Here is a 24,617-nt window from a genome sequence, read left to right on the forward strand (position 1 = left end):
AGAAAGGGTTCACTCAGAGGAAGCTCGCAAGAGTTAGGTTGACGATAACTGAGTGAACAAGAAATTTCCAGCAACGTGCCCGTCTTGGCAAACTCTTTAGATCATTGTTGCTTTTTATCCCCAGTAATCTACGATAGGCATGTTACGTTAGAGAGTTCCAAACGCGTTTAAGCAGACTAAACAGCTGCTTCTCCTGAACCCCCCCCCCCCCCCCCCTATTTGTCCTACCCTTCTCCGACCATATCCCTTTCAGCTCCTACCCCCTCACAAAACTAGGTTCCCATATATCACCGCTTGCCGCCGTTTAACGGTGGGGACATATTAGCCATTGTTGCACAAACACCGCATAGCCGCACCGTTACGAGTAATTAGAAGCGGTTGGAATTGCCTCTACTTGACCGCTAAAAGAGTGCTGCACTAGCTGGAAGCCGGATACAGTTGAACTGCTTTTGCTGTGGGAATGGAAATCGTAGGCTAATTGTAAAACAAAAGCTCGTTGTACATGGGGCTGAAATGTTACCTCTGGTAGATTAGTCATATCGTGATGTCCCGTACTATTTGCCGAGATGTCCAAGTTTCATCTTAAATCCAGGGACACAAAGAGGCTCGTCGGGCAGTATCGCGGGAATACCAGGAAATTTTCGTGATTGCCATTGCGTGACGCACGTGCATGGGACAGATTAGGCTGGAGCACGGCAGAGAACGATTTCGTGTTAAAATGCAGCCTGTTATTGTAGCAATGGTACTACTTCACACTATATCACAATGTATTGATCACTGGTAGCCAACTTTCTTGACAAGCACAGTCCACTGCAGGTAATTAGCCTGCATTGTCTTCTTGCTTTCTTGCTCTTGGAACGCGACTCAAACAGCGTACGACGACCAGCGCTGACATGTTGAAACGCTGCCTTAGCGCTAGGCAAAGAAGAAAAGTCCCGATGCGTTGAGCCCAGCTTGAACAACATCCTGAACTGTGGGTCCGAGCCACGGTTTGAGGCATGAAGAACAACAACCGCAACGCAGAGAAAGAAATACTTAGAAATTTCATTCCGAAAGTTAGACATTGCTGTAAATACTAAAGCATCCTCTCCTTTGGGGCATCTACATTAGGTTTTAGCCACAGGAACGTATGCATGGCCGTATGCGTGTTCGTTTGGGACACAGCAAGAATACCTATTTAATTTACTGATTTATTTTTTTTATTATTTTGCTCAATTCTAATTTAAGCTGGTCAAAATTTCTTACCTTCTAGCTTGCTCTCCCTTCAAAAAAGCACACATTTTCCTATAAGATAATAATATTAAAAATTTCTCTAACATTAGTTTGTTTCTATCTGCAGGCAGTGCGAAGCACTAACCGCAGACCAAGGTCACATACTTTGAGGGTGCCCATCCAACCCCCGCCAAGGATGATTCTTCGGTAAGCTCCCATGCTTGAGGCATGGGAGCGTGCGATCAAGACGGATGACCCAGAATGCCATGTGATGCTGACAGAGTGAGCTAACCGCATCGCGGCCACATGGCATCCACCCTAGCTCCTCTGCCAGGGTCTCACCTACTACTTTAGGCCTCCAATAAAGTTTACTTCTCTCACTCTCTGTTTCAATGTATCATTTCAACTGTTCCCTCACATATACTTTTCTCATTAAGTTTTCTCCCCCCTCGTCCTACCCGTTTAGCTTCTTGGCCAATCGCCCGTAGTGGTTACGCGCCATGACATAGGAAGCAAGCAAGCAAGCAAGCAACATGCACACTCGGTCATCGGTGGCTCCAGCGGGGCGCTGTCGGCAACCCCTTCAGCGTCGCTCTCGTCGATGCAGTCTGCGTGGCTTGTCACGTTACTGTCGTCATCTGGCGCAAGGCGGTCACGCTGGTCTGAAGGAAAGCGCCGCCGGTATTCACACCTCCCCATTCTAGCCACCCTAATCTGTCGTCAGCGCAAGTCGTCATCTTGTTTCTTGTTTTCTTCAATGTCTTGTGTTTTCAAGCCTGTAATAACAGCTGCCATGACCGCTTCGCACATGAGAGAGCGCCGGTTTGGGGTCTGCGGAAGTTCAGTAATTCAAAGGGCTAGCTTTAACTATAAATTTATAACTTAAAAGAATAAATAGAATTAAGGCGTAATGAAACTATTCACGTTAAAGATTCACACAAGAAAAATCGCCGCACTAGACGGGTCATACAAATATATATCGTACACAACAATATCACAAATAGTAATCATTGAAGAAATAGAGTTTTGACCACCGGGACAGTGTTAACAGCAGCAGATGGGTTTCAACAGCTGGTGAGCAATAGCTGACTGACGGCTTTTATAATTAAGTTCAAATATTGGAGGAAGACAGCACGAAATGTATGGATTTGAGGCGCAGACAAACCGGGCAGATCGAGCGAGTTAATTGAGATTGCACGAAGCTATAGAAGGAAGTGCTGAGCCCGTTCGTCGTCACGATACCGCCGCGTACTTGATGCACGCAATGATCCCATGTGGCGCGTTTCCCAGCAATTCGCTTCAATATAGAAGTCACCCGAGGCCGTTGCCACATGAGTTTAAGGGGGAAGCGGAATGAGGAGAACGAAAATGCAGGGGGAAAAAGGAAGCGAGAGGTCGGTGTTATCAATACAGAAAACAAAGTGGGGAATAGTAAAGTACAAAAGAACTGCTGAGAAAAAAAAATCGGGCGGAACTCGTCTACTGTGACTATCCAAGTATTCAAAATAGCCGAAACGCCTCCTGCATGAGGCGCGTGCTGCAGCAGGGACCCTCTCTCACGCTTCCCTCTATACAGGCTGCGCCTTCTCGCGGCGCGGCCGTGAAGTCCCCAAACACCCAGTGGCGCATGCATATTGACCCAAGACGGCGTCAGAGAGGTTCATTCAAGAGCGGCACATACCCAGTAGTACATATTTATACGTGAACGGCCTGCTCTCTGCACTACCTACGGGATCGGCCCACATTTTGGTGAGAATGCCATAGATGGCTATGGATATCCAAAAAAGAACTGGTCCGACAATGTCAACAATGCTATTTGCATTAAGAATTACGGCCGCTCCAACGCACTTACTGAAATCAACGTTAAACGAAGCTTTCCTGAAACGTTTAAATTAAATGTTCTGCACAGAGACAGGTATATATGATGCTTAAAATTATATTTCCCAGTTGCGTACAAGCTATAAACTGTGAACGTTTTATTGCGATAGCAATTATACGGACACTCCAAGCGCATATTTGCCGTCGCCGTCTTCGTCACCGTCGTCGTTGCCGTGATGTTCCGTATAAAGTCCAACGGCGATAAAAACATCGCCGCACGCGGTGCGTTGTGTGTGCGAGTGAAAGCGTGCGAGGGTGAGCCGGCAACTGCAGCTTAATCTCGCACACACGAGAGAGGAAGGCGGCCGGAAGCGCACGGTCTTCGTTCACGCGCGATGCACGGGGAGGAGGCGGCGGAGACGGGCGCGGGGGGGGGAAGGAGTGCGTTCTGCTTACGCGGCTGCTGCTCACGGAGCTATCGTGAAAACGATCGGCGACGCGGCCGAAGTGTGCGCGCGCGCCAGCCTCATCTTCAAAGCGATCTGCGATGGGCCAAAGGGCATTTGCCGAGTGCCGGTAGCTTCGTATGCGCTGTGCTTTCGACGTTTAGTTCGCGTTGAAGCGAGAGCCAGCGCGAAGGTCGATTTGCTCGCTGCCACTGGCGTGCTTTCTCACTCCAGCGTTTTGATGAGCTCCCGCGGTCATTCGAGCGAGATGTGTTCATGTTTACTTGTGCGCGCGTGACACCGTGCTTGTTTATTTAATTAGTAAGCGAATATTTACAACTTCATACGGCCGATAAAACTACTATCCCTACTTCGTATAGCTGTCTAATAATTTGCTATCGCAATCAATGCTTCGCCTTTCGGGCGAAACTGCGACTTTTTTCTCCCATCGCGAAAATTTTGTGTCATTTGGCTTGGCGTTTTCAAGCATAGTGAATACGCGCTGCAGAGATTACGCGAGCGGGCAAAGGATGCTTTGTTATAAACACTCTCTTGCTCTCATATCTGTCGGCTCCTCGAGGCTCTCTACACACTCTGCCGCCGTCCTCTCTACAAATGTAATCCTATGAGAGGCTTGCGTGTACGCAGTCCGAAAACGAACGTCTATAAAATCTTAGGAAAGCGCCTTTAAAAGTGGTTTGAGGGAAAGTGAGGGCTGAAAAAGAAAATGTTGCAGTTTTGCCCGACAGGCGAAGCATCAATTGCGATAGCAAATTAGTAGAGAGCTATACGGAGTAGGGATAGTAGTTTTATCGGCTGCATAAAGCTGGACACATTAGCTTACTAACTGAAATAACAAGCGTTGTGTCAGCGCGCACAAGCAAACATGAATAGATCCTACTCGACGACCGCAGACAACCGCTGTCAAAACGCTGGCGTGAGCAAGTGCGGCTGCAGCAGCCAGCGCAGGTTCGTGCGGTCTATCGCTTCAGCGGAAACTGAGCGGCGAAAGCACAGCGCATACAACGGTTGGAGCCGTGTGCAGATCGCTTTCAAGATAAGGTGCGCGCGACCACCCGCAGCCGCACAAGGTACAGGTACGCAGTTGCTGGCAGAGTAGAAGCCGCACCCCATCCCTCCCACGCTCACTTCCCGCTTTCCTCCTTTCGCGTGCGACATTGAGTCGCCAGTTCCCCTTGCACCCAGTCACAAGATACGCAGTTGGTGCCGCAGCACAACGTTGCCCCCTCCCTCCCTCCCTTTCTCCCATCCTCCCACGGCCTTTCGCTCGACGGAAGACGTCGCGTTTGCTCTCCGTCATCTGTTCGCTCTCTATGAAAGTGCACGTCACTCGCGCGCTTTCACTTGCACATACAGCATACGGTGCGCGGCGACGACTTTATCGCCCTTGTACTTTATGCGGAACCTCACGGGGACGCCGACGACGACGCGGACGGCAGAAATCCGCTTGGAGTGTCCATATAATTGCTATCGCAATAAAATAAAGCAAGAAATACAGGAGAGTACAGTAGTGCGTAGCCAGAAATATTTTTTTTTCTGCAGACGCGGGTTGTTATACGCCGCCAGTAAAAAAAAATAAACACAAAGAGAACCTGCGCCCAAATAATATCTTAGTCAATTTTCTTCTTTAATAAAGCCGAAGGGTTAGTTGTTTCTTTCACTGTAATATCTACGTAAATATACCAGTGCACACAGGACTCCGAGGACTTGATTCGTAAAGGAGATTTATTTTCTCACACACAAAAAAAAAGAAAAAAAAAATGTTATGGTTACCCCTCTTTCATAGGAATCGGTAGAACACAAAAGTGAGACGTGTCTTCACAGAAGCTGTTGCATGTTGGCTTCGTGAACTCACCGTCCGCTGCAGCGAAAGGCGCATGATTTGCGGGCCGGCGACAGTGTTGCAGGTATGCTTAGCGCGCGGCGCCCTGTTTGCGAGCGGCATCCAGCTGCCGAGTCGCTTCGGCGACGGTACGAGCATTTTGGTACGACTCTGTAGTGTCTTGGGCAGCCAGTTGAGTTGCGACGCGCTCAGCTTTAGGAATGCGATGGCAGATTTCGCAGCATGCCCCAGGAAAGCGGGAAGGCGTTTTGCTTCACGCTAGCGTGTCTCTCACCGGACCAAAGCGAGATTCACCCGTCGACGCCGTTGCGTTTCTGCGCCGCTTAACGCAGCAGTTTTCTTAGTTATTGCCATCGCAAGCGAAGCAGTAGGCGGCGTGCAAGCACTGCTGATGCATGTTGAAGCTGCACTCCACAGGCGGCGAATTGCCACAGGCTAATCCAACGCGAAAGACAAACCATATGCGGAAAGTGCCAACAACCGGCTACACGACATTGGAGCCACCGCTGCGCTGTGACTATTGTTGCGCTCCCTGTCGGCGCTACTTAATGTGACGATGCGGTACTTCGCTTCACCGCTCCTAGATAGTGGCGCCATCGCTGTTAACAATAGTCCAAGATGTCCTTAGCTATGGCCTAAGAGACGCGAAGGCCCTGTAAAGCCTACTGTTTTCACCTTAATTCACCTTAATCCTCCGGAATCATTCCTAATCAACCTTAACCCACCCAAATGTATCTTAATCTACCTTAATCCTTCTTCATCTACCTTAATAGACCTTAATCCACCCTAATCGACCTTAATTATCTCAAGTATACCATAATCCTCCTTAATATACCTTAATCCACCATAATCGTCCTGAAACCACCCTAATCCACCTTCATCATCATCAACCTATATTTATGTCCACTGCAGGACGAAGGCCTCTCCCTGTGATTTCCAAATACCGCTGTCTTGCGCTAGCTGATTCCAACTTGCGCCTGCAAATTGCCTAACTTCATCAACCCACCTAGTTTTCTACCGTCCTCGACTGCGCTTCCCTTCTCTTGGTATCCATTCTGTAACTCTAATGGTCCACTGGTTATCCATCCATTGCATGGCCTGCCCAGCTCCATTTTTTCTTCTTAATGTCAACTAGAATATCGGCTATCCCCCTTTGCACTCTGATCCACACCACTCTCTTCCTGTCTCTTAACGTTAGGCCTAACAATTTTCGTTCTATCGGTGTTTGTGCGGTCCTGAACTTCTTCGCGAGCTTCTTTGTAAACCTTCAAGTTTCTGCCCCAAATGTTAGCACCAGTAGAATGCAATGATTGTACACTTTTCGTTTCAACGACAGTGGTAAGCTCCCAGTCAGGATTTGGCAATGCCTGCCGTATGCACTCCAACGCAATTTTATTCTTCTGTAAATTTCTTTCTCGTGATCAGGGTCCCCTGTGAGTAATTGACCTAGATAAACGTACTCCTTTACAGACTCTAGAGGCTGACTGGCGATCTTGAATGCTTGTTTTCTTGCCAGGCTATTGAACATTATGTTTGTCTTCTGCAAATTAATCTTCAACCCCACTCCTACATTTTCTAGTTAAGGTCCTCAATCATCTGCTGTAATTCGTTCCCATTTTGCTGAATAGGACAATGTCATCGGCGAACCGAAGGTTGCTGAGATATTCGCCGTTGATCCTCATTCCTAAGCCTTCCTATGCTGCCCTAATTCGCCGTAATCTACCTTAATGCACTCTTATCTACCTTAATCCTCCTTAATTCATCTTAGTTCACCCTAATGCTTCTTAGTACACCTTATTCCACCTTTATCGATCTTAATCCACCCTAAGCCATCTTAAATCACCTTAAATCACCCTAATCCACCCTAATCCACCCTAATCCATCCTAATCTACCCAAACCCAGCTTAATTCAGTGCCTCACAACGCTGCCTTGAAACAGAGATCTAATGCTTTCGTCTTAAAACTTATTTCACTTGTTGCCGCCGAACGTCACATCCGTTCCATCCTGTAAATGAAGTTGATCGCCGACCCCGGCACAAAACACTTTCGTCTTAAAAAACACTCGTATGAAAAACAATGCATATGTACCAGAACATTCCTGAATAATTACGGAGACACAAAAATAAGGACCACTGTTTGAAATTCAACGAGAAACTGTAGGCCGAGAAAAAAAGTGCTATTAAAATATGGTAGCAAAAATACATGAAACTTCTTTGAGTTCCTCTACAAGGTGAACATTACGTAAAATCGTCCGTTCACCGAAAATTTTGGCGAGTATTCTGACATCGAAACACTCTCCTGACTACGCCCCAGGAGTACAGTAAACGCCGAAATCACCCTAGAGACTTGTCTGCTTGCACTTGCAATTGAAGTAACTTGTCCCATTGTCATCATCATCATCATCAGCCTATATTTATGCCCACTGCAAGACGAATGCCTCTCCCTGCGATCTCCAACTACCCCTGTCCTGCGCTAGCTGATTCCAATTTGCGCCCGCGAATTTCCTGACTTCATCGCTCCACCTAGTTTTCTGCCATCCTCGACTGCGCTTCCCTTCTCTTGGTATCCATTCTGTAACTCTAACGGTTCACCGGTTATCCATGCTATGCATTACATGCCCTGCCCAGTTCCATTTCTTCCGCTTAATGTCAACTAGAATATCGGCTATCTCCGTTTGTTCTCTGGTCCACACCGCTCTGTTCCTGTCTCTTAACGTTAAGCCTAACTTGTTTCGTTGCATCGCTCTTTGTACGGTCCTTAACTTGTTCTCGAGCTTCTTTGTTAACCTCCAAGTTTCTGCCCTATATTTTAGCAGCGGTAGAACGCAATGATTGTACACGTTTCGTTTCAACGACAGTGGTAATCTCCCAGTCAGGATTTGGTAATGCCTACCGTAAACACTCCAGCCCAATTTTATTCTTCTATAAATTTCTTTCTCATGATCAGGGTCCCCGGTGAGTAATTGACCTAGATAAACGTGCTCCTTGACAAACTCTAGAGGCTGAATAGCGATCCTGAATTCTTGTTCTCTTGCCAGGCTATTGAACATTATCTTTTTCTTCCGCATATTAATCTTCAACCCCACTTTTACACTTTCTCGGTTAAGGTCCTCAATCATTTGCTGTAATTCGTCCCCATTGTTGCTGAATAGGACAATGTCATCTGCAAACCGAAGGTTGCTGAGATATTCGCCGTTTGATTTTCACTCCTAAGCCTTCCCAGTCTAAGAGCTTGAATACTTCTTCTAAGCATGCACTAAACAGCATTGTAGAGATTGTGTCTCCTTGCCAGACCCCTTTCTTGATAGTAACTTTCCACTTTTCTTGTGGAGAACCAAGGTTGCTGTGCAATCCTTGTAGATATTTGCCAATATATTAACGTATGCATACTGTACTTCTTGGTTGTGTAATGCCTCTATGACAGCTGGTATCTCTACTGAGTCAAATGCTTTTTCATAATCTATGAAAGCTATATAGAGAGGTTGATTGTACTCCGCAGATTTCTATATTACCTGGTTGACGACATGGATATGATTCATCGTAGCATACGTATCCCTTCCTGAAGCCAGCTTGTTTTCTTGGTTGGCTGAAGTCAAGTGTTGTCCTGATTCTATTTGAAATTACCTTGCCGAATATTTTATACAATAGTGAAAGCACGCTAGCGGGTCTATAATTCTTCAATTCTTTAACGTCTCCCTTCTTATGGATGAGGATAATGTTGGCGTTCTTCCAGCTTTCTGGTACACTGTAAGTCGTGAGGGATTGCGTATAAAGGGCCGCAATCTTTTCAAGTATGATATCTCCTCCCTCCTTGATTAAATCGACTGTTATTCCATCTTCTCCAGCAGCTTTTTCCTTGGTCATGTCTTTCAAGGCCCTGCTAACTTCATCGCTAGGTATAGAAAGTGCCTTTGTATCCTGTTCATCACTACTTTGAATGAAAGTAGCTTGGCTGCTCTGGGAACTGTACAGGCCAGTATAGAATACTTCCGCTGCTTTTACTTAGTCATCGAAAGTGCTGATGATATTACCCTGCTTATCTTTCAGTGTATACATATTTTGCCTTGTCCTATGCCTAGTTTTCTTCTCACTGATTTCATGCTGAGTCCATATTTTACCGCTTCCTCAATCCTTTCCATGTTATATTTCGGATATCCCTGACTTTCTTCTTGTTGATCAGTTTCGACAGTTGAGCGAATTCTATCTGATCTCTCGAGTTTGACACTTTCATGTTTTGCCGTTTCTTTATTAGGTCCTTTAAGGTACATTAAGGAGTATTAGGGTATATTAGGCAGGATTATTGCCGATTAAGGTGGATGAAAAAGAATTAAGGTGGAAAAAGGTACATAGGGTGAATAATTTCGATTAGGGAGGATTAGGGATGATTCAGGAGGATTAAGGTGGATTACGGGGAATTACAGTAGGCTTTACAAAGCTTTCGCCTTATATCACGAAGGTGATAGCTAAGGACATCTTGGACTATTGTTTACAGGGATAGCGCCGCCACCTAGGAGCGGTGAAGCGAAGTACTGCATTGTGATACTAACGAGCGCCGACAGGGAGTGCTACAGTAGTCACGGAGCAGCGGAGGCTCCAACGCGTTATAGCCTGGTGTTGGCACTTTCCGCACATGGTTTGTCTTTTGCGTCGGATTAACCTGTGGCACCTCGTCGTCGATGGAGTGGAGCTTCAACATGCATCAGCAGTGCTTACACGCCGCTACTGATTCGCTTGCGATGGCAACAACTAAGAAAACTGCTGCGTTAAGCGGCGCACAAACGCAACAGCGTCGACGGGCGAATCTCGCTTTGTTCCGGCGAGAGACACGCCAGCGTGAAGCAAAACGCCTTCGCACGTTTTCGGCGCATGCATGCTGCAGGATCTTCCACTCGCATTCATAAAGCTGAGCGTGTCGCAATTGAACTGGCTCCTCAAGACACTTCGGACTCGGACCAAAATGCTCGTACGTTCACCGAAACGACTCGGCAGCTGGACGCTGCTCGCCAACAGGACTGTGCACGCACCAAGCAAGCCTGGAACGCAGTCGCCGACCGCAAATCGTGCGCCTTTCGCTGCAGCGAACTGTGAGTTCACGAAGCAAACATGCAACAGCTTCTGTGAAGACACATTTCACTTTCGTGTTATACCGATTCCTATGAAAGAGGGATAAACCTTAACTTTTTCTACCTATACTAGGAGCTTTCAACGCAATGCATGTACAGAATTGCGTTCACTTTCAAAAACAGCTGCGACGCGTGGCAACAAAAAAAAAATTAATATAACTGCGAACTCGCGTGGATCATAGTTTAAGAAGTTCACTGGTGCCTGAAACACGCGATCACACTTTCCACAACTAGGGCAAGGTCATACGACTTTTGGAAGGATGGGTTCTCGCACTAATGTTATGTGCTCATACGAAGTAGAGGAATATCTGCATTTACATGTGTATATTGAGTGCCTACAAAAAACTAAGAAACGGTTAGGAGTTAAGGATTTCCTAAACATGTTTCATGGCCGTAGTTTTGATTCATTTAATACCGCTTCCATCATTATGAAACAGTTGTATTCTTGTTTCGCCGAAAGATTCGTTTTCTTCGTTTACTGTGCGCAATACAGGACGTGGCAGCAGCATGGTGTCATAATAATTTTCTTTACTTCTCTCTGAACCTACTACAATTAGCCATTAAATATGTGAAAAGTCTTTGCGATTGCATTGAATAGGCGTAGATAAGCAGCGCGCGGACCGACTGTTCTATTTTCTAACGAAGCTATTTAGTGCTACAAATCTGTGCCACAGGGAACCTGAACTTTTAGTGTTCGAGTATAAGGTTGCATTGCTTTTTCTCTTGGCAGAGTTAATTTCACTGCCTATTAGACCTGCATAGTTTAAAAAAAATGTTGCACCGTTCACCTTCAAGACACGAATAGCCGAGAGAATACTGAAAGAAGAAAGCTCGCAAAAAGTGACATAACCACTGAAAAAGTAGGTAAATTGTTTGTTAATTGGCATAGACATTTGATTTTAAATTATAAGACTCATAAGACTCAACTACCTGCGTAATCTCTCTCAAAGCCGAGACTAGTTTATTACGATGTATAGCAGCAGTGAAACAGACGTGAAGCACACGTAGTAATAGACAAAAAGAATGTCTTAGTGACAACCATCAAGACTCGGTTAGGCGCCAAGACGTGGCGCCAAGACGTGGCGCCTAATTCCTCGATAAGTGAGAAAACAAAGAACAAGAAGCAACTTGCCTTGTTCCATAAAAAGGTCTTGAAACCATTCCGTCAGGCCCTGCTTGCTTTCGAACATGGCATCCCTGTAAATATTGCTGCACGTCTGGTGGAGGAACGTTTTGAGACTCATTTGTCTGTGTTCACTCAGAAGCTGCTGCAGTCGCTGTCTACAAGAGCTCTGAAAAAAAAATTGGATAAAATAAAAGGACAGCAGCGGTGAATGCTCGTGCAAACAGGGTGGAAATCTCGCGCAATCCACAGTAGCGACAAAACCGGGCACAGTAAAGTTAAGTTGGTCTGTTTATAGCTTCTAAAGGAAGAAGGAACGCTACTGCATCGCTCGTTAAGCGTTTTCTGCTTCCCACGTGGAATGAAGTGCACAAGGTATCGGTACAAACTTCCAGTTTACTGCGCCGCGCTACAGAAACTTTACTTAAAAAAAAAACATAGATTTTTGCCTAAGCCTCCTATATGTTAGAGTGGAAGACAGAAAAAAAAAATGAAAAGGGAAAGAATTGTGCGTGAATGGGCACATACCATGCTTAATAATTGAACTTAAGTTTTCTTCGTGAGCCCCGTAGCTTTTCGGGAATCATTTGAGAACTGTATCATGTACACACTAAGTAGAGGTGCAGAAAAATAAGCACGGGGTCCTAGTAGAACAGGAGTGGTGTCTAGAAACGCTTCTGGAGACTTCATGTCAAGTGAAAGCGTGAATGAGCGACAATGGTCATGGCAAGTATTTACGTAGTCAAGTATAGATTATTTAGGTTTACTTAGTTGTGAGCTTCTGTAAAACGAAACGAGCACGCATGCTCTGGCAATGTTCTACGTTACAAAGCGCCTCTTTTATTGAACAAGAGGACTAGGAGGAAGCCCTTAAAAGCGGCGATCCCAGGACCAACTAAGGGCTGTCCAAAGGGCCCGCGAACGGGGGGAGGACCATGGTCTTCCGGCCCCAACGTGGGAGCGGCCCGCAAGTACGACTTGGTAGTTCCTTAGGACCTTAATAAAGTTTGTTGACTGACTGACTGACTGACTGACTGATTTCCCTGTAGCAAGAAATTTGCTGTATAATATCTTGTTTAGTGCGAATTAAACACTCTCCCCCACAACATTCAACGTGGGCGTGATTAAGCACGGCCCATTACATTGAAGAGGATACGGTATCGAGGTGTACTTTATTTTTTCAGAATGATACGCTCCAAGGAATAGTGCCAGTTTACCTGGATGGAGTACTACATTCGTGATATTCCATGTGTTATCGTACGGAGATAAAGATTGTTGCGCACTGTAACTTGTGAGGACAGATTCTCAAGCTAGTGCAAATTATCATGCGAAAGAGTTGCAGTGCGTTTATTGAGGAGTTTACAAACGAAGTGTGCTCCTGTTTATTTTACAGTTGCTTGACGCTTACCAGTCCTTCCTTCTATAACACACAATCTGCATCTGTGTGCCTAAACGGTGATTTGCTTTGAGAAAAGAAAGCACAGAAAAATTTTGGGCAAGTTTTGTAACTTATATTCGTTATTTTACCTAAGTATAAATCCGAATATTGGTGCTCAGCCCCACAATCGAACAAATGTATGGGCTGTGGGGACGCTTGACTCTCACGCTTTCCTGATGTGACCTAGCGGATTTCCGCTGAACTATTACGTCATATATTCCCCTGATGTTGTTTTCCCCGCCTGGCTCGCGTCTCCTGTGATCCGGCTTCGCCGCGTGGTTTTGTGCCGGCGGTGGTCGGTGTTGTTGCAGACTAGTACGAGAGGTGGCTCGACTATTGCGCTGCTAGCGCCATCTAACGGTAGGGTTACTCGGGTGCAAAAGGGAGTAGGTAGCTGTTCCTCATTGGCTTGGGGTCGGCGAGCGGCGCGGACGTTCCGCGCATGCTCCGACACGCTATTTGCGAGACCGTCTCGCGAGGCTTTGGAGCGGAGCATGGGAATGTATGAATACGATCTTCCGAACGCGCCACCGTTCGCTTGACCATACACGCGATCGATTAGGCGTTGGTTTCCAGCATGGGAGCGAACATATTCGCTCGCTATCCGGTCGCGGTGAGTCGGACTTCCTCGATTTGTCGCGCGCCCATCGGCGTGTTCTGTGGGTAATAGTACGGCTGGCAGGTGTATGAAAGGTGCAATAAACCCACCGCGGTGGCTTAGCGGCTATGGTGTGGCGCTGCTAAGCACGAGGTCGCGGGATCAAATCCCGGCCGTGGCAGCCGCATATCGATGGGGGCGAAATGCAAAAACGCCCGTGTCCCGTGCATTGTTGGCACGTTAAAGATCCCCTGGTCGTCAAAATTATTTCGGAGTTCCCAACTACGGTGTGCCTAATAATCAAATCGTGGTTTTGGCTTGTAAAACCCCAGAATTCTATTCAATCCAAAGGTGCAATAAAGGCCCTTGTGGTTGTTTGCACCACTGTGTTTAGTTCCTTTGTCCCAAGAGCACGTTTGAGACTCTACAGAACTTACGGCGTAGGCGATGAGTGTGTAGAATACTTCGTGCGTCAACCAGTACCCGTCAGTATATGGGTCAGTCATGAGGTCGAAACACTTTGAGCTGATTTTGCATTCTTCTGGCTTTCTGAAAAAAAAATTATGAATGAGAGCATAATAAAGGTGTTCTTTTAAGGATGAGGTAAATAACAACACCAACAATAAATCTGCAGACTTCAGCGATTTCTCTGGCGCTGAACACACTGCGACAGCAGCCGGTTCCCACAGCTGACGGCGCTCGCATGCAGTGAACGTGTGCTGATCTCCATTACCGCCATCGCCACCTCTTTCTCAGGGTCGGAGTACTTAACTTGCCCTCAGTCAATTTCATTATACCATTCCTAGCGGGAGAAAATCGTTTGCCTCTAGCCATCCTATAGGCAGCGCGAATAGACGAACCACGCGAAAGGAGAGAAGTAGGACACAGGCGATGTGTCATGTGTGCGTGTGCTGATATTAGACTTCTCTCCTTAGATTGTCCTAACTAAGCACCAACTAGTTTCTTCTATCCTTGCTGCTGTCTCGCACCTACGTCTCGTTGCCAGAATCCTACTTATCACTAGATAGTCGCCGCAAGTTTCGCTAGCTTCTGTCCCTCGTCCATGTGCTCGCTGGCGAGGTGAAATTCGCAGCGTATTTCGATTTCGGCCTCATCAAATGAAGCAAAATTTTCCGGCGTTTCTCTTTGCCTTCGGAGTTGTACTGAATGGTGACAAATGTTGTTTATCAAGACTAAAGCCTTAATATCAGTGAGATATTCCTGCCTATAACTGAAATAATAATCATGCTTAACAGAGCACCAGCGAAACCACGCCCTAACGACACTCTTCTCCCTCTCCTTACGCGCCAAACACGCAAAGAAAAAAATATCAATTGAATATCATATCCTGCACGTGAAATGATAAATGGTAAGAATTCTTTTATGACGTATATAACCGACTAGTTGATGGGTATATCGTTTGAACATATAAGGTGTACATTAAGGTGAGCCTATGCTCCCAAAAGTTATTCGTCATAGCAGCTCGAATGAACAAGTGCCGACCAACAATTATGTCCAACATATTACGCAATACAAGCGGTCATCGAAAACGGGGCTGTATTCACAAGGAAGTGTTTACGCTAAAGCTATCCGTAAGAGCAGGTGTCAACTACTCGCGATATCGAACACATAATTAGCGAAGGCGGTCAGCGAGTGGTAAATAGCTCTTACGAAAGAAAACTTTCGGGAACACGGCCCCAGGTTTTTAAAACTGAAAAACCCTATCACACATTGTATTCGGAAAAATGTAAAAAAAAAAAAATGTCATGCATTTAGCAAAGTGCACATTATAATCATCATCATCATCACGCTGTTTATTGTTCCCCTCAGGAGGAAGCGCTTTCCCATCGATATCCGTTAGCTCGCTCTTGACTCGGGCAACTTCATCCTCTGCCGGGGACGGCTTTCTTATTTCATCAATCCATATAATTCTCTGCCGTCCTCGATTGCGTTTTTTTTTGTGTGCATGTTCTGCTAGTCTGATATATAGGCAACCGGTTGAATTCTTTGCGAAGGACATGACTTGCCAAATTGCCGTTCACTCTCTTAATCTCAGCTAGAATATAATCTAACCGTGTCTGATCTATAATTAACAATGCCATCTTCCTCTCTATGTTATGTTACAACTATCGTTATCTGTTCTATTGCTGGTTGCATGGTTCTTAGCTTCATATCAAAATAATTTGTCATCCGCAAGTTTACTTTCACGAACTTAGTAATTGGCAGAGTGCATTGATAATTTACTTTTCTTTCCAATGACATCAGTAAGCAGCTGCTTGTTACTTCTGAGTACCAAACATTCGCACTCAAACCACCTTCTTTTGACTCGAGATTTCCTCTGGAAGGTGTGGCTTCTCTGTGACTATTTGGCATAGATAAAGGTAGTGCACATGGCGACTGCCAAACAGGAATTCTTAACTTTTGCTAGACTACAGAGCATTACTTTAGTTTTCTGCATATTAAACAAATCCTTCAAATCTTCTCGATTCAGCTTCTCAATCGTTTGCTGTAGGCCACCTCCAGGTGGGCTAGATTTTTCTGACGGATTGGCCGGAGGGATCGAAGGCAACTGGCTACCTGCTGCAATATTGCCGCAGAGATCTCTCCACGCGATGTATCCTTCCAGGCGTCTCATCGCACCGCCGTTGGAAGAGCGCCAGCAACGCCTTGCGCGTGGCGAGACAGCGCGTGTCTCTCGTGCACGCGAACGCGGCTGCGCGTGTGCTCAATCTTCAGACGTGGTTGACTGTGGAACGCGCTCCTGTTAACTCTCCTTATCAATTGTGTGAATGTGTTTTAGTGTTAAGTCTCTGGGCACAAGTTCGCCCACAATAAACCAGTTTGTTTAGTGTGCTTCATTGAAGAGTGCTACAATATTACTCTTGAAGAGGCAAACTAATATATATCTTTACTGCATGTGATTACAGTAGATAGTCCTAACGTTGTGCATAATAAGTCTGCCAATGTTCAGGAGCATGCCTCTTGAGGTTAAAAGTTTGAACTGCTGCATGGTTCGAAGCAGTGTGGTAAATAGCGAGACATACGGTGACTGTTGTCCTGCGAACATAACAGACTGGTTTGCAGCTTGCCAAGACGGTAAACCCGCAACAGGCACGCCTATACTGCCGTAAATATAGTGCGGTAAAATATGATGTCACTGTTTCTATGGTGTAAAAAAAAGAGTACTTCTCGAAGTCTTCTGACTTTCGGTAGAAAATTCAGTGTGAGTTTATTATACCTAAAGTGTCCCGGCGTCTTTAGAAGGCGGATAGATATTATGGATGCACAGGCTCATCCACCCATATGATAAACACTTCATAAATGTTCGGGTCAGCATAACTTATATATGTATTACTAAAAAAAGGTGACCGATAGGGCACTTTTCGCAAATATCTGTCAGTGAAAGATATCTGCGTTCATTTCAACTTTAAGTTGCCAAGGGGCTTGAATGCTAATGAAGTACGTGCTTACTCTTAGAGAAGGTGACTCATTGCGATGGCCTTTAGCTAAAATACTGTTATAGTCAAAGTAATGCTAACCGCGCTTACCGTGGTGTTGATAACTCCAGGATGCAGAAGTCCGAGAAGTCCTCCAAAAATCCATTGGAAGCAAGTGGCATCTCCATGAAGTCAGTGCTGACTCGTGATGCCGGGAAATCGAAAGCCCAGTTTCCGAGCCGAATGATCGGAAGCAAAGCTGCGATAAAATTGCCGCGCTTAGCTGCATCTACTGTTCTGAATTGGCTGCCAATCTTGTAATCTGGGTTGGCATTTGACAGTATTTAGACGACATAATCTGAAAAACACCACAATATTTAGAAAGTGACAATAAGACATATGTCAAATAACCATTTGGTTGATGAGCGACTAAAATATTGTTGCCATTTTTGAACACTTATTTTTAGAAACACGTGGACAACCCCTCGCGTAGAAGTGTTGCAGAAGATGTTCAGAGTGGATTAAACCCTGTTAATTAATGATCGTAGAGTACTACAGAAAAGGTATTATTGCGATAGCAATTATATGGACACTCCAAAGCATATTTCTGCCGTCGGCGTCGCCGTCGTCGTCGCCGTCGCCGTGAGGTTCCGTATGTCGTCAACAGCGATGAAATCGTCGCCGCGCTCCGGACGATGTATGTGCGAATGAAAGGGAGCGAGGCACGCGCGCTTTCACGGGGAGCGAACGCACGTCGGAGAGCAAACGCGCGTTCTGCGCCGTGCGCCCTGAAGGGCTGAAGAATTAAGCGTCTCTTTCCTCCTTTCCATATATAGAGAGCAAACGCAACTTTTTCCGTCGCGTGAAAGGTTGTGGGGGGACGGGAGGGAGGGAGGAGAGGCGACGTTTAGCTGCGGCACCAAATACATATTTATATAAAAACGCCTCGCGCGTTCGGTGCGAACGCGGGCAAAACGCCGACGGCGTCGACAACAGTTCTGCGCGTTGCTGGTGCTGCGGCATGTCCAAGTTTATACAGCTGGTAAGACTACTATCCTTACTCCGTATAGCTCTCTTCTAATTTGCTATCGCAATTGGTGCTTCACCTTTCGCTTGAAACTGCGACAAATTTTTTAAGAAGCAATCAGCAAAAGTTAGCAATTTGTACTGCTCTAAACACGCCCAGGTGACAGCAGCAGGCTTTCACATCGGAAACTGTCATATTGTTGTGTTTCACTTTAGCACGTACCAAGCTTACCACGAACAACTTGGCGATGTTTACAGTGCGCTCGTGCGCTACAATACTGCCTGGTGAGGGCTCCGAAATATTTGCGTAGACACCACCACCCTCACAGTCTAAACCAAGTGAAATTTGGTAGAGCACAGCTTTCGCATCGTATTTACGCAAAACGACATCGTCAATTTCTTTGGCAAGTTGGCAAACATTGAAAACCACAGCAGACAAAAGGGTAGTAAATTAACCACTTGCCGAAAAATACGTGCTTATTGTCTGTTTTGTCACCTGAAGACTCACGTATGCTTGGGCCTCACCTTCGGCGGATTCCATGGTGAGGGTGTCCAGGAACAAAGGGGCACCTCTCTGGTAGATGTCCAAGGCCAGCTTGAACAGCTCTCGAGTGCGATTGAGCGCGGCGGCGGCCTTCGCCAGGCTGGGCTGCGCGTCCTTTGAGTGCGTCCATGACTGGCGCGCTGCGGGGGATATACAACGTTCACCGTACTAAGCGCTTTAAATTACTTAGCAACAATATATGGTTGTGCCAGTGTCGCACCAAAGGGGCGGGGGGGAGGGGGTGTTTTGGGGGTTGTAACCCCCCTCTGAGGCCGACTTAACCCCCCCTTTTGTTTAACCCCTTTTCTTTGCTTGCGCATTTGAATACGGCAACTAAGATGTAAGACGCGCAATCGTCTGCACAATTACAAAAAGCGCATTTTTTGACAATTTCCCGTGAAGAAATTGAAATTAGTGCTGTTTAGATGGTATTGGCAAACTGTCAACACCCCCCCCTCTGGCAGAGATCCTTGGTGCGCTACTGGGGTGTGTTCATGAAAAAACAAAAACATAACAAAATGGGAGCCAGCGGCAAACAAGGCATCCCCGCCCCTAGGTGCTACTGGTGGATACCTTGTGTTGTCACCTTATACGTGGAGCTCACACGATATATGTGGGTTTAACGATGCAAGCATCGCCCGCAAGAAAGGCACATCGAGTGATCGCTTGCAAGCACGCTTGCTCCCCCCCCCCCCCCGCCCTTTTCTCTCTCTCTCTTTTATTTAAGCCGGTATTAGTGAACACAGTCAAAGAAAGTCGTGGAGTGGGATTATTAAAAACTGAATGATAAAGATGGCAGGGATGCAGAAACATGGAACAATTCATTGATTAGGCTAAACGTAAAACAAAAGACATGGGTTCCGAGGACGCCACTGTGGATGTACGAGTATGCGGCTTGAATTGAAGCAGCGGCTCTGCAGATAAGGGTGAACTTTTTGGACAGACCAAACAGCGGCGAGGCACTCTTGCGCGGTAAACGTATAGCTTGCTTTTGGCACTGTCAACCTGCGACTTGCGTATGCGACCACGCGTTTTTCTGAACTTTTCTCGCGTTGCTAAAGAATAGCGCCGATATAGTGGCCGCTGGCTTTCGTATGTAGAAAAGTGGGCGTGGTGTGGTCGAAATAGCGGACTACTAGGGCGTTTTCTTTTTTTTTCTTTTTGACAATACACGATCATTCCGCATTCCACCGTCTCGGAATGCGGTAAGAATTGAACCTGCAATCTCAACAACAGAACGTCATAGCCCTGAGCCAACACGTCGGTTAGAAACGACGAAACGGAACTGAATTCTATACTACCCAGTGCTAATGGAACTGGCATCGGGTGATCGGGACAGTAAAAACAACGTTTGTCGTATGTACGTGCGTTTTACGGAGAGCGTTATCTGATATCTGCACCGAAAACTTATTATCTTCTGCACGTTAGAATGACATGCCTGTGGGCTACTTTCTGATGAGAATATGGCTCACACAAAAGACACGCAAGGCGTTAAGTTTATTTTGTGTTCGTTGTCACTTGCTACACGTAGAAAATAATTGTGATTTCACTGATATATGAACGTCTGCGGAGTTTAGCTTACAACGCTAAACTAATAATCATAACTCCCTGTCACTTTCCCGCGCCCATGTCATTCGCTCTAGAACATCTTTGTCGGAAGTAGTAGTTCTCCCGTAGTGGACATTATATGAGAACCATTAATACTTGCTACTATAGCTATTCTCAATCTCATTTGAAATATGAAACTTTCGAGATCGAAAAAACAGACAGTGCAACATGTTGTTCTGTAACGCATAAATAAATAATATAATAAATAAATAGTACCGTTACAGTGTTTTTGCGCCATCGCAATACAAACAAGCAAAAAAATCGTGTAATTTAAAATGTCCAATTTACCGTCCGAGCGGAATATGAAAAAAAAAAGAAATAACAAACCGTCACCATCTCGTCTAACGCTTTCCCGATTAAGAAATACGGGCATGAAAAATTTAAACCGTTAAACATATAAACAGAGCAAACACGGAGAAAACAATGTTGCTCCCTCGTTGATACTTCGACGACGTTCTCTATCAGTTCAAAAAAAAAAAAAAAACTCGGACAAATTGGGGAAACCCTACACTCGGTTCCTGATTTCGCCCTCACATCGATCCATGTTACAACTCGTTTGCGTGATGTACCGAGCAGAACAGAAGCACCACAGCAACGTCAAACAGGAAGTAACGGGACCATTCGTTATCAAGCTAATGCTGGCTTGGTGCGATGATCCACGAGATGATTAAGCGTGTTAGGTTTCTTTGAGGTAAAACCTTCGCAGCCAAAGGGGAAACCTGATCTCGTCTGGTAATTTTCATCACACCAGCGGTTAATTGCTTTCCGTATGTAATACTCCCGTTATTAAACGTCGACGCTCGTGTGAGCCATTGAGTGTTTGGCAGAAACGCATAACACGGGACAAGCTATTGTAACGTCTCTTATCAGATAACAGGCACCGGAAAAAAAATTGTTTTCGCCGCGACAATGAGAGTTCCCAATTCTCATCACAGCTAATGCAAATTAAGTGAAAGAAGAACACGCAAATCCCCTGCACGGCTTTAAAAAAATGTCTGTTTCGCCCGAAAGGCAAAGCATCGACTGCGATAGAAAATTAGTAGACAGCTATACAAAGTAAGAATAATAGCTTTATCGGCCGTATAAATTTGTAAACATTCGCTTACTAACTAAATTAACGAGCATGGTGTCAGGCGCGCACAAGCCAACATGAACGCAATTCGCTCGGTGAATGCACACAGTTGCTGTCAAAACGCTGGAGTGAGAAAGCGCTGCAGCAGCAGCGACCGAATTGACCTTCGGGATGCCTCTCGCTTCAACGCGAACTAAGCGGCGAGAACACAGCGCACCAGAAGCTACCAGCACTCGGCGCACTGTGTCCACATCGCAGATAGCTTTAGAGATAGGGCCCGTGCGGCCGCACTCAGCCGCGCCATACGCTGCAGCCACCAGAGTAGAACGCCCCCTGCCCCTCTTCTCCTCCCCCGGTGCCTTGCGCGCGACGTAAGACGCGCGCTTCCTCCCCGCTTTCCTCCCTCGCGCGCGCAAGGTTGAGCCGCCATCGTCATCTCACTGCCGCACGCTTTCACTCGCACATACAGCATACGGCGCGCGGTGACGATGTTGTCGCCCTTGGACTTTATACGGAGCACCACGGCGACGCCGATGACGACGCCAGAAATGCACCTGGAGTGCCTATATAATTGCTATCGGAATAATAGCATGAACGCTTCGCTCCAGCGAATATTAAATGTCGCAGACACGTGCATATAGATGTACGAGCGTATATTTAGAAGAACATTTGCAGCTCATGTGGACGCAAGGAATGGCGTGACAAAGGCCCGCGCGCCAATATTTTTAATAAGGACTAGAAATTTCACTTTTCGACGCCTGTTTGAGCATGCTCAATGAATGGTCTATAAAGAGTCTTTAATAATCTACGCTTTGCAACATTTGCTTTATTTTGCATCTTAAGATATTTTGATAGAAGATTGTTTTTCCGAGTACCTACCTTTTAATGCAGACTCCAGTGCAGGTTGAAAGCGGCGCACTTCTAGACGAAGCTGATCTGAAAGTGAGAGAAACTTAGTTAGGGTGCGTCTCAGATTTAGGGCCACACTTATTGCCTCTCTGCTTGTCAATATTTTGTACAGGTCCTCAATAGAGTTTCTTCTAATGTTCTAATAATAAATGTTCTAATAATATTATTAGACTTTAATATTATAAAAAAATTCGAGTCTTCAAGGAAGACAGCACTCATTAGATTAGGAGACGAACCAGAAACACTATTTACACAACTCTTCACGCTCAAGAACACTGCACCAGGCTGCAGGAGCAATTAGGTGCGTATGGTAAACATGGTGCCCTAGTTCAACGCGATGTGTACGTATACAGCCCCTGTTACAGGAAACATGCAAGGCTACTAGGACCATGAGTGCTGCTGAGCTGTGGGCTCGCTTCGTATAGTTCTCGTGGAGCAACTGGTCGAGGTCTCTCTAGTGCTCGCGTTGAGCACTTAAAAAGCATCGACGTCATAGGCGTCAGTCCCCTTCGCTCTCGGTCGAGCTTCAACTCGATACCAGGCTCACAAAGCTGTGCTATAATTATTGTCAACCATGGGACTCGCCTCTCGTCTGTAGTGTTCATACTTAGTACCATAACGTGACATGCGGTGGTGTGCCTTCCTCTTTCTCTTTCCCTTTCTTTCTCTCCTCTTGAAACGGGTGGGCGTGGTGTCCCTTTCAGAATGCAATTTTCAGCCTGATTCTTCTTATGTGTCTATGTGCGTAGGAATTATATAAGTTGACATGATTTGTAGTAATAATAATAATAATCACTCTCTAAATAAATCAATGAATTTTATTAACTGCCCAAGAATAACCTGCTGGACATGATACTGGCGCACGTTAGAATTGGTACAGTTATTTATAGTTACACAGCCGGTCAGCGTCCACCTCACGCTATTTGGCTAGGTACAAGAAAGAGGTTCATTTAGTCAAAGATTTTAGGGCTTATTCAGGATGGTGATGATGATGACGATGATAATAATAATTCCTCAAGTTCCGTAAAATTTTGCTTGAGAGATTCATTAAATTTCAAGCAACAATAAAATAATATCAGAACGCTATGCGCTGAAGTAACCTCCTATACCGCAGTCACTTCACTATTCAAGATGCTGTTTTGTCCCCATTTCTTAAATAATAGTCATGCAATAAAATTAACGAAAATGTTCAACAAAATAGCCGCTTTACGAGCGGAGCGAGAGTACCGAAGTACCACTGATAGTACAGTGAACAAAAAGCTCGTTCATAGAATGTGATAGATAAACGAAGCACCTAACTCTATGATAATAATATCAGATTGGGGGCACATGAACATCGGTTACATAAGCATTAAGCAGTAATCTTCGCCCCGAGACCAATACGGTGCCCACAGTGGTATTTAAACATGGGCTAGGTGTGTATACATAAGGGGTAGTCTAAGGATGGAGGAGAAAAATTAACCCCTTGCTGTTTTAGCGTTTCTTTTTTGGCCTGCTTGCACGTCGATGCTGATCATTCAATAACAATTCGATAAATGTTCGGCGTTTCGAATACGATTTGGTTCTTTATCTCTCGGCCAAATTTCCCGACTGACTGTTTCCCTATTTCCCGATTGACTGCACGCGATAGATGACGCTTCTCTCCTAAATGAATAAAATAAACACAAAGAAAACAATTGTACTGATACAATAAGTCAAGTCGCTTCGCACATTGTTGTCGAGGTAGTCGCTTCTCAGTGTCTTCCGTATGCATTTTCCGTATTTACCCAGTCTTGCTCGCCTAACGCAAACGAAGTTTTCGCGACTTCTTCGACCTGTCGACTACAGGTCCTGCTGGTTTCCTCTCGTTTCCCACTTTTTCCCTCTGGCTGACAACACAGTGAACGGACCGTGCAAGAGCTGAGCATTGTTTTCCTTTGGATTCTTTCGACATAACGATCCGACTGTCGTTTCCCGGCAAAGCCGGCGAGCTGCTTATAAGAGAAAGAAGTTTTCGGCATCCGTGAAAACAAAGGCGTGACTGCCATGTCCAGAGACGCGCCTGCCATTGCTCGCTTGATTTGTTATGGTTGCAGTGAGCCCACCTTAGCTATTTACTGCTGCTACCAGTCAGCAGATGTCTGTCTTAAACGTGAACGCTCCCTAACTACGCAGCATTGTGGTAGAACGCTGTGAGCTGTGAATAAGAGTGGCTAGTGCAGAGCGTGATGCTTGGTGGCTTTATGCGGGTGGGCGAAAAGGAAAAATAAAGAACGGAATGAAGTAATAAAGGTAAAAAAAAGGAGTTTTTCCTGCCTCTTTGGCCTGCCTGTTTTCCAATGCATACATGTGGTAGTGCCTGTGAGTGTAAACGAACTACTCGAATCAGGCTCCGCTCCCACGAACATATATAGTAGCTAT

General features: G+C 45.8%; 1 protein-coding gene across 1 annotated transcript in view; it reads right to left on the reverse strand.

The window, feature by feature from the left end:
• Nucleotides 1-11,252: 11,252 nt before the first annotated feature.
• The window catches only part of LOC119442093 (UPF0764 protein C16orf89 homolog), an 84,934-nt gene continuing 71,569 nt past the window's right edge, over nt 11,253-24,617 (reverse strand). Inside the window, exons 2-7 of the mRNA XM_049662965.1 lie at nt 22,188-22,244; nt 18,610-18,768; nt 17,170-17,317; nt 14,059-14,170; nt 11,595-11,754; nt 11,253-11,278 (exon numbers count right to left, since the gene is read on the reverse strand). Coding sequence (XP_049518922.1) covers nt 11,253-11,278; nt 11,595-11,754; nt 14,059-14,170; nt 17,170-17,317; nt 18,610-18,768; nt 22,188-22,244 — 662 coding nt within the window. The remainder of the gene's footprint in view (nt 11,279-11,594; nt 11,755-14,058; nt 14,171-17,169; nt 17,318-18,609; nt 18,769-22,187; nt 22,245-24,617) is intronic.

This window comes from Dermacentor silvarum, chromosome 2, assembly GCF_013339745.2.
Source record: "Dermacentor silvarum isolate Dsil-2018 chromosome 2, BIME_Dsil_1.4, whole genome shotgun sequence".
Lineage (NCBI taxonomy): Eukaryota > Metazoa > Arthropoda > Arachnida > Ixodida > Ixodidae > Dermacentor > Dermacentor silvarum.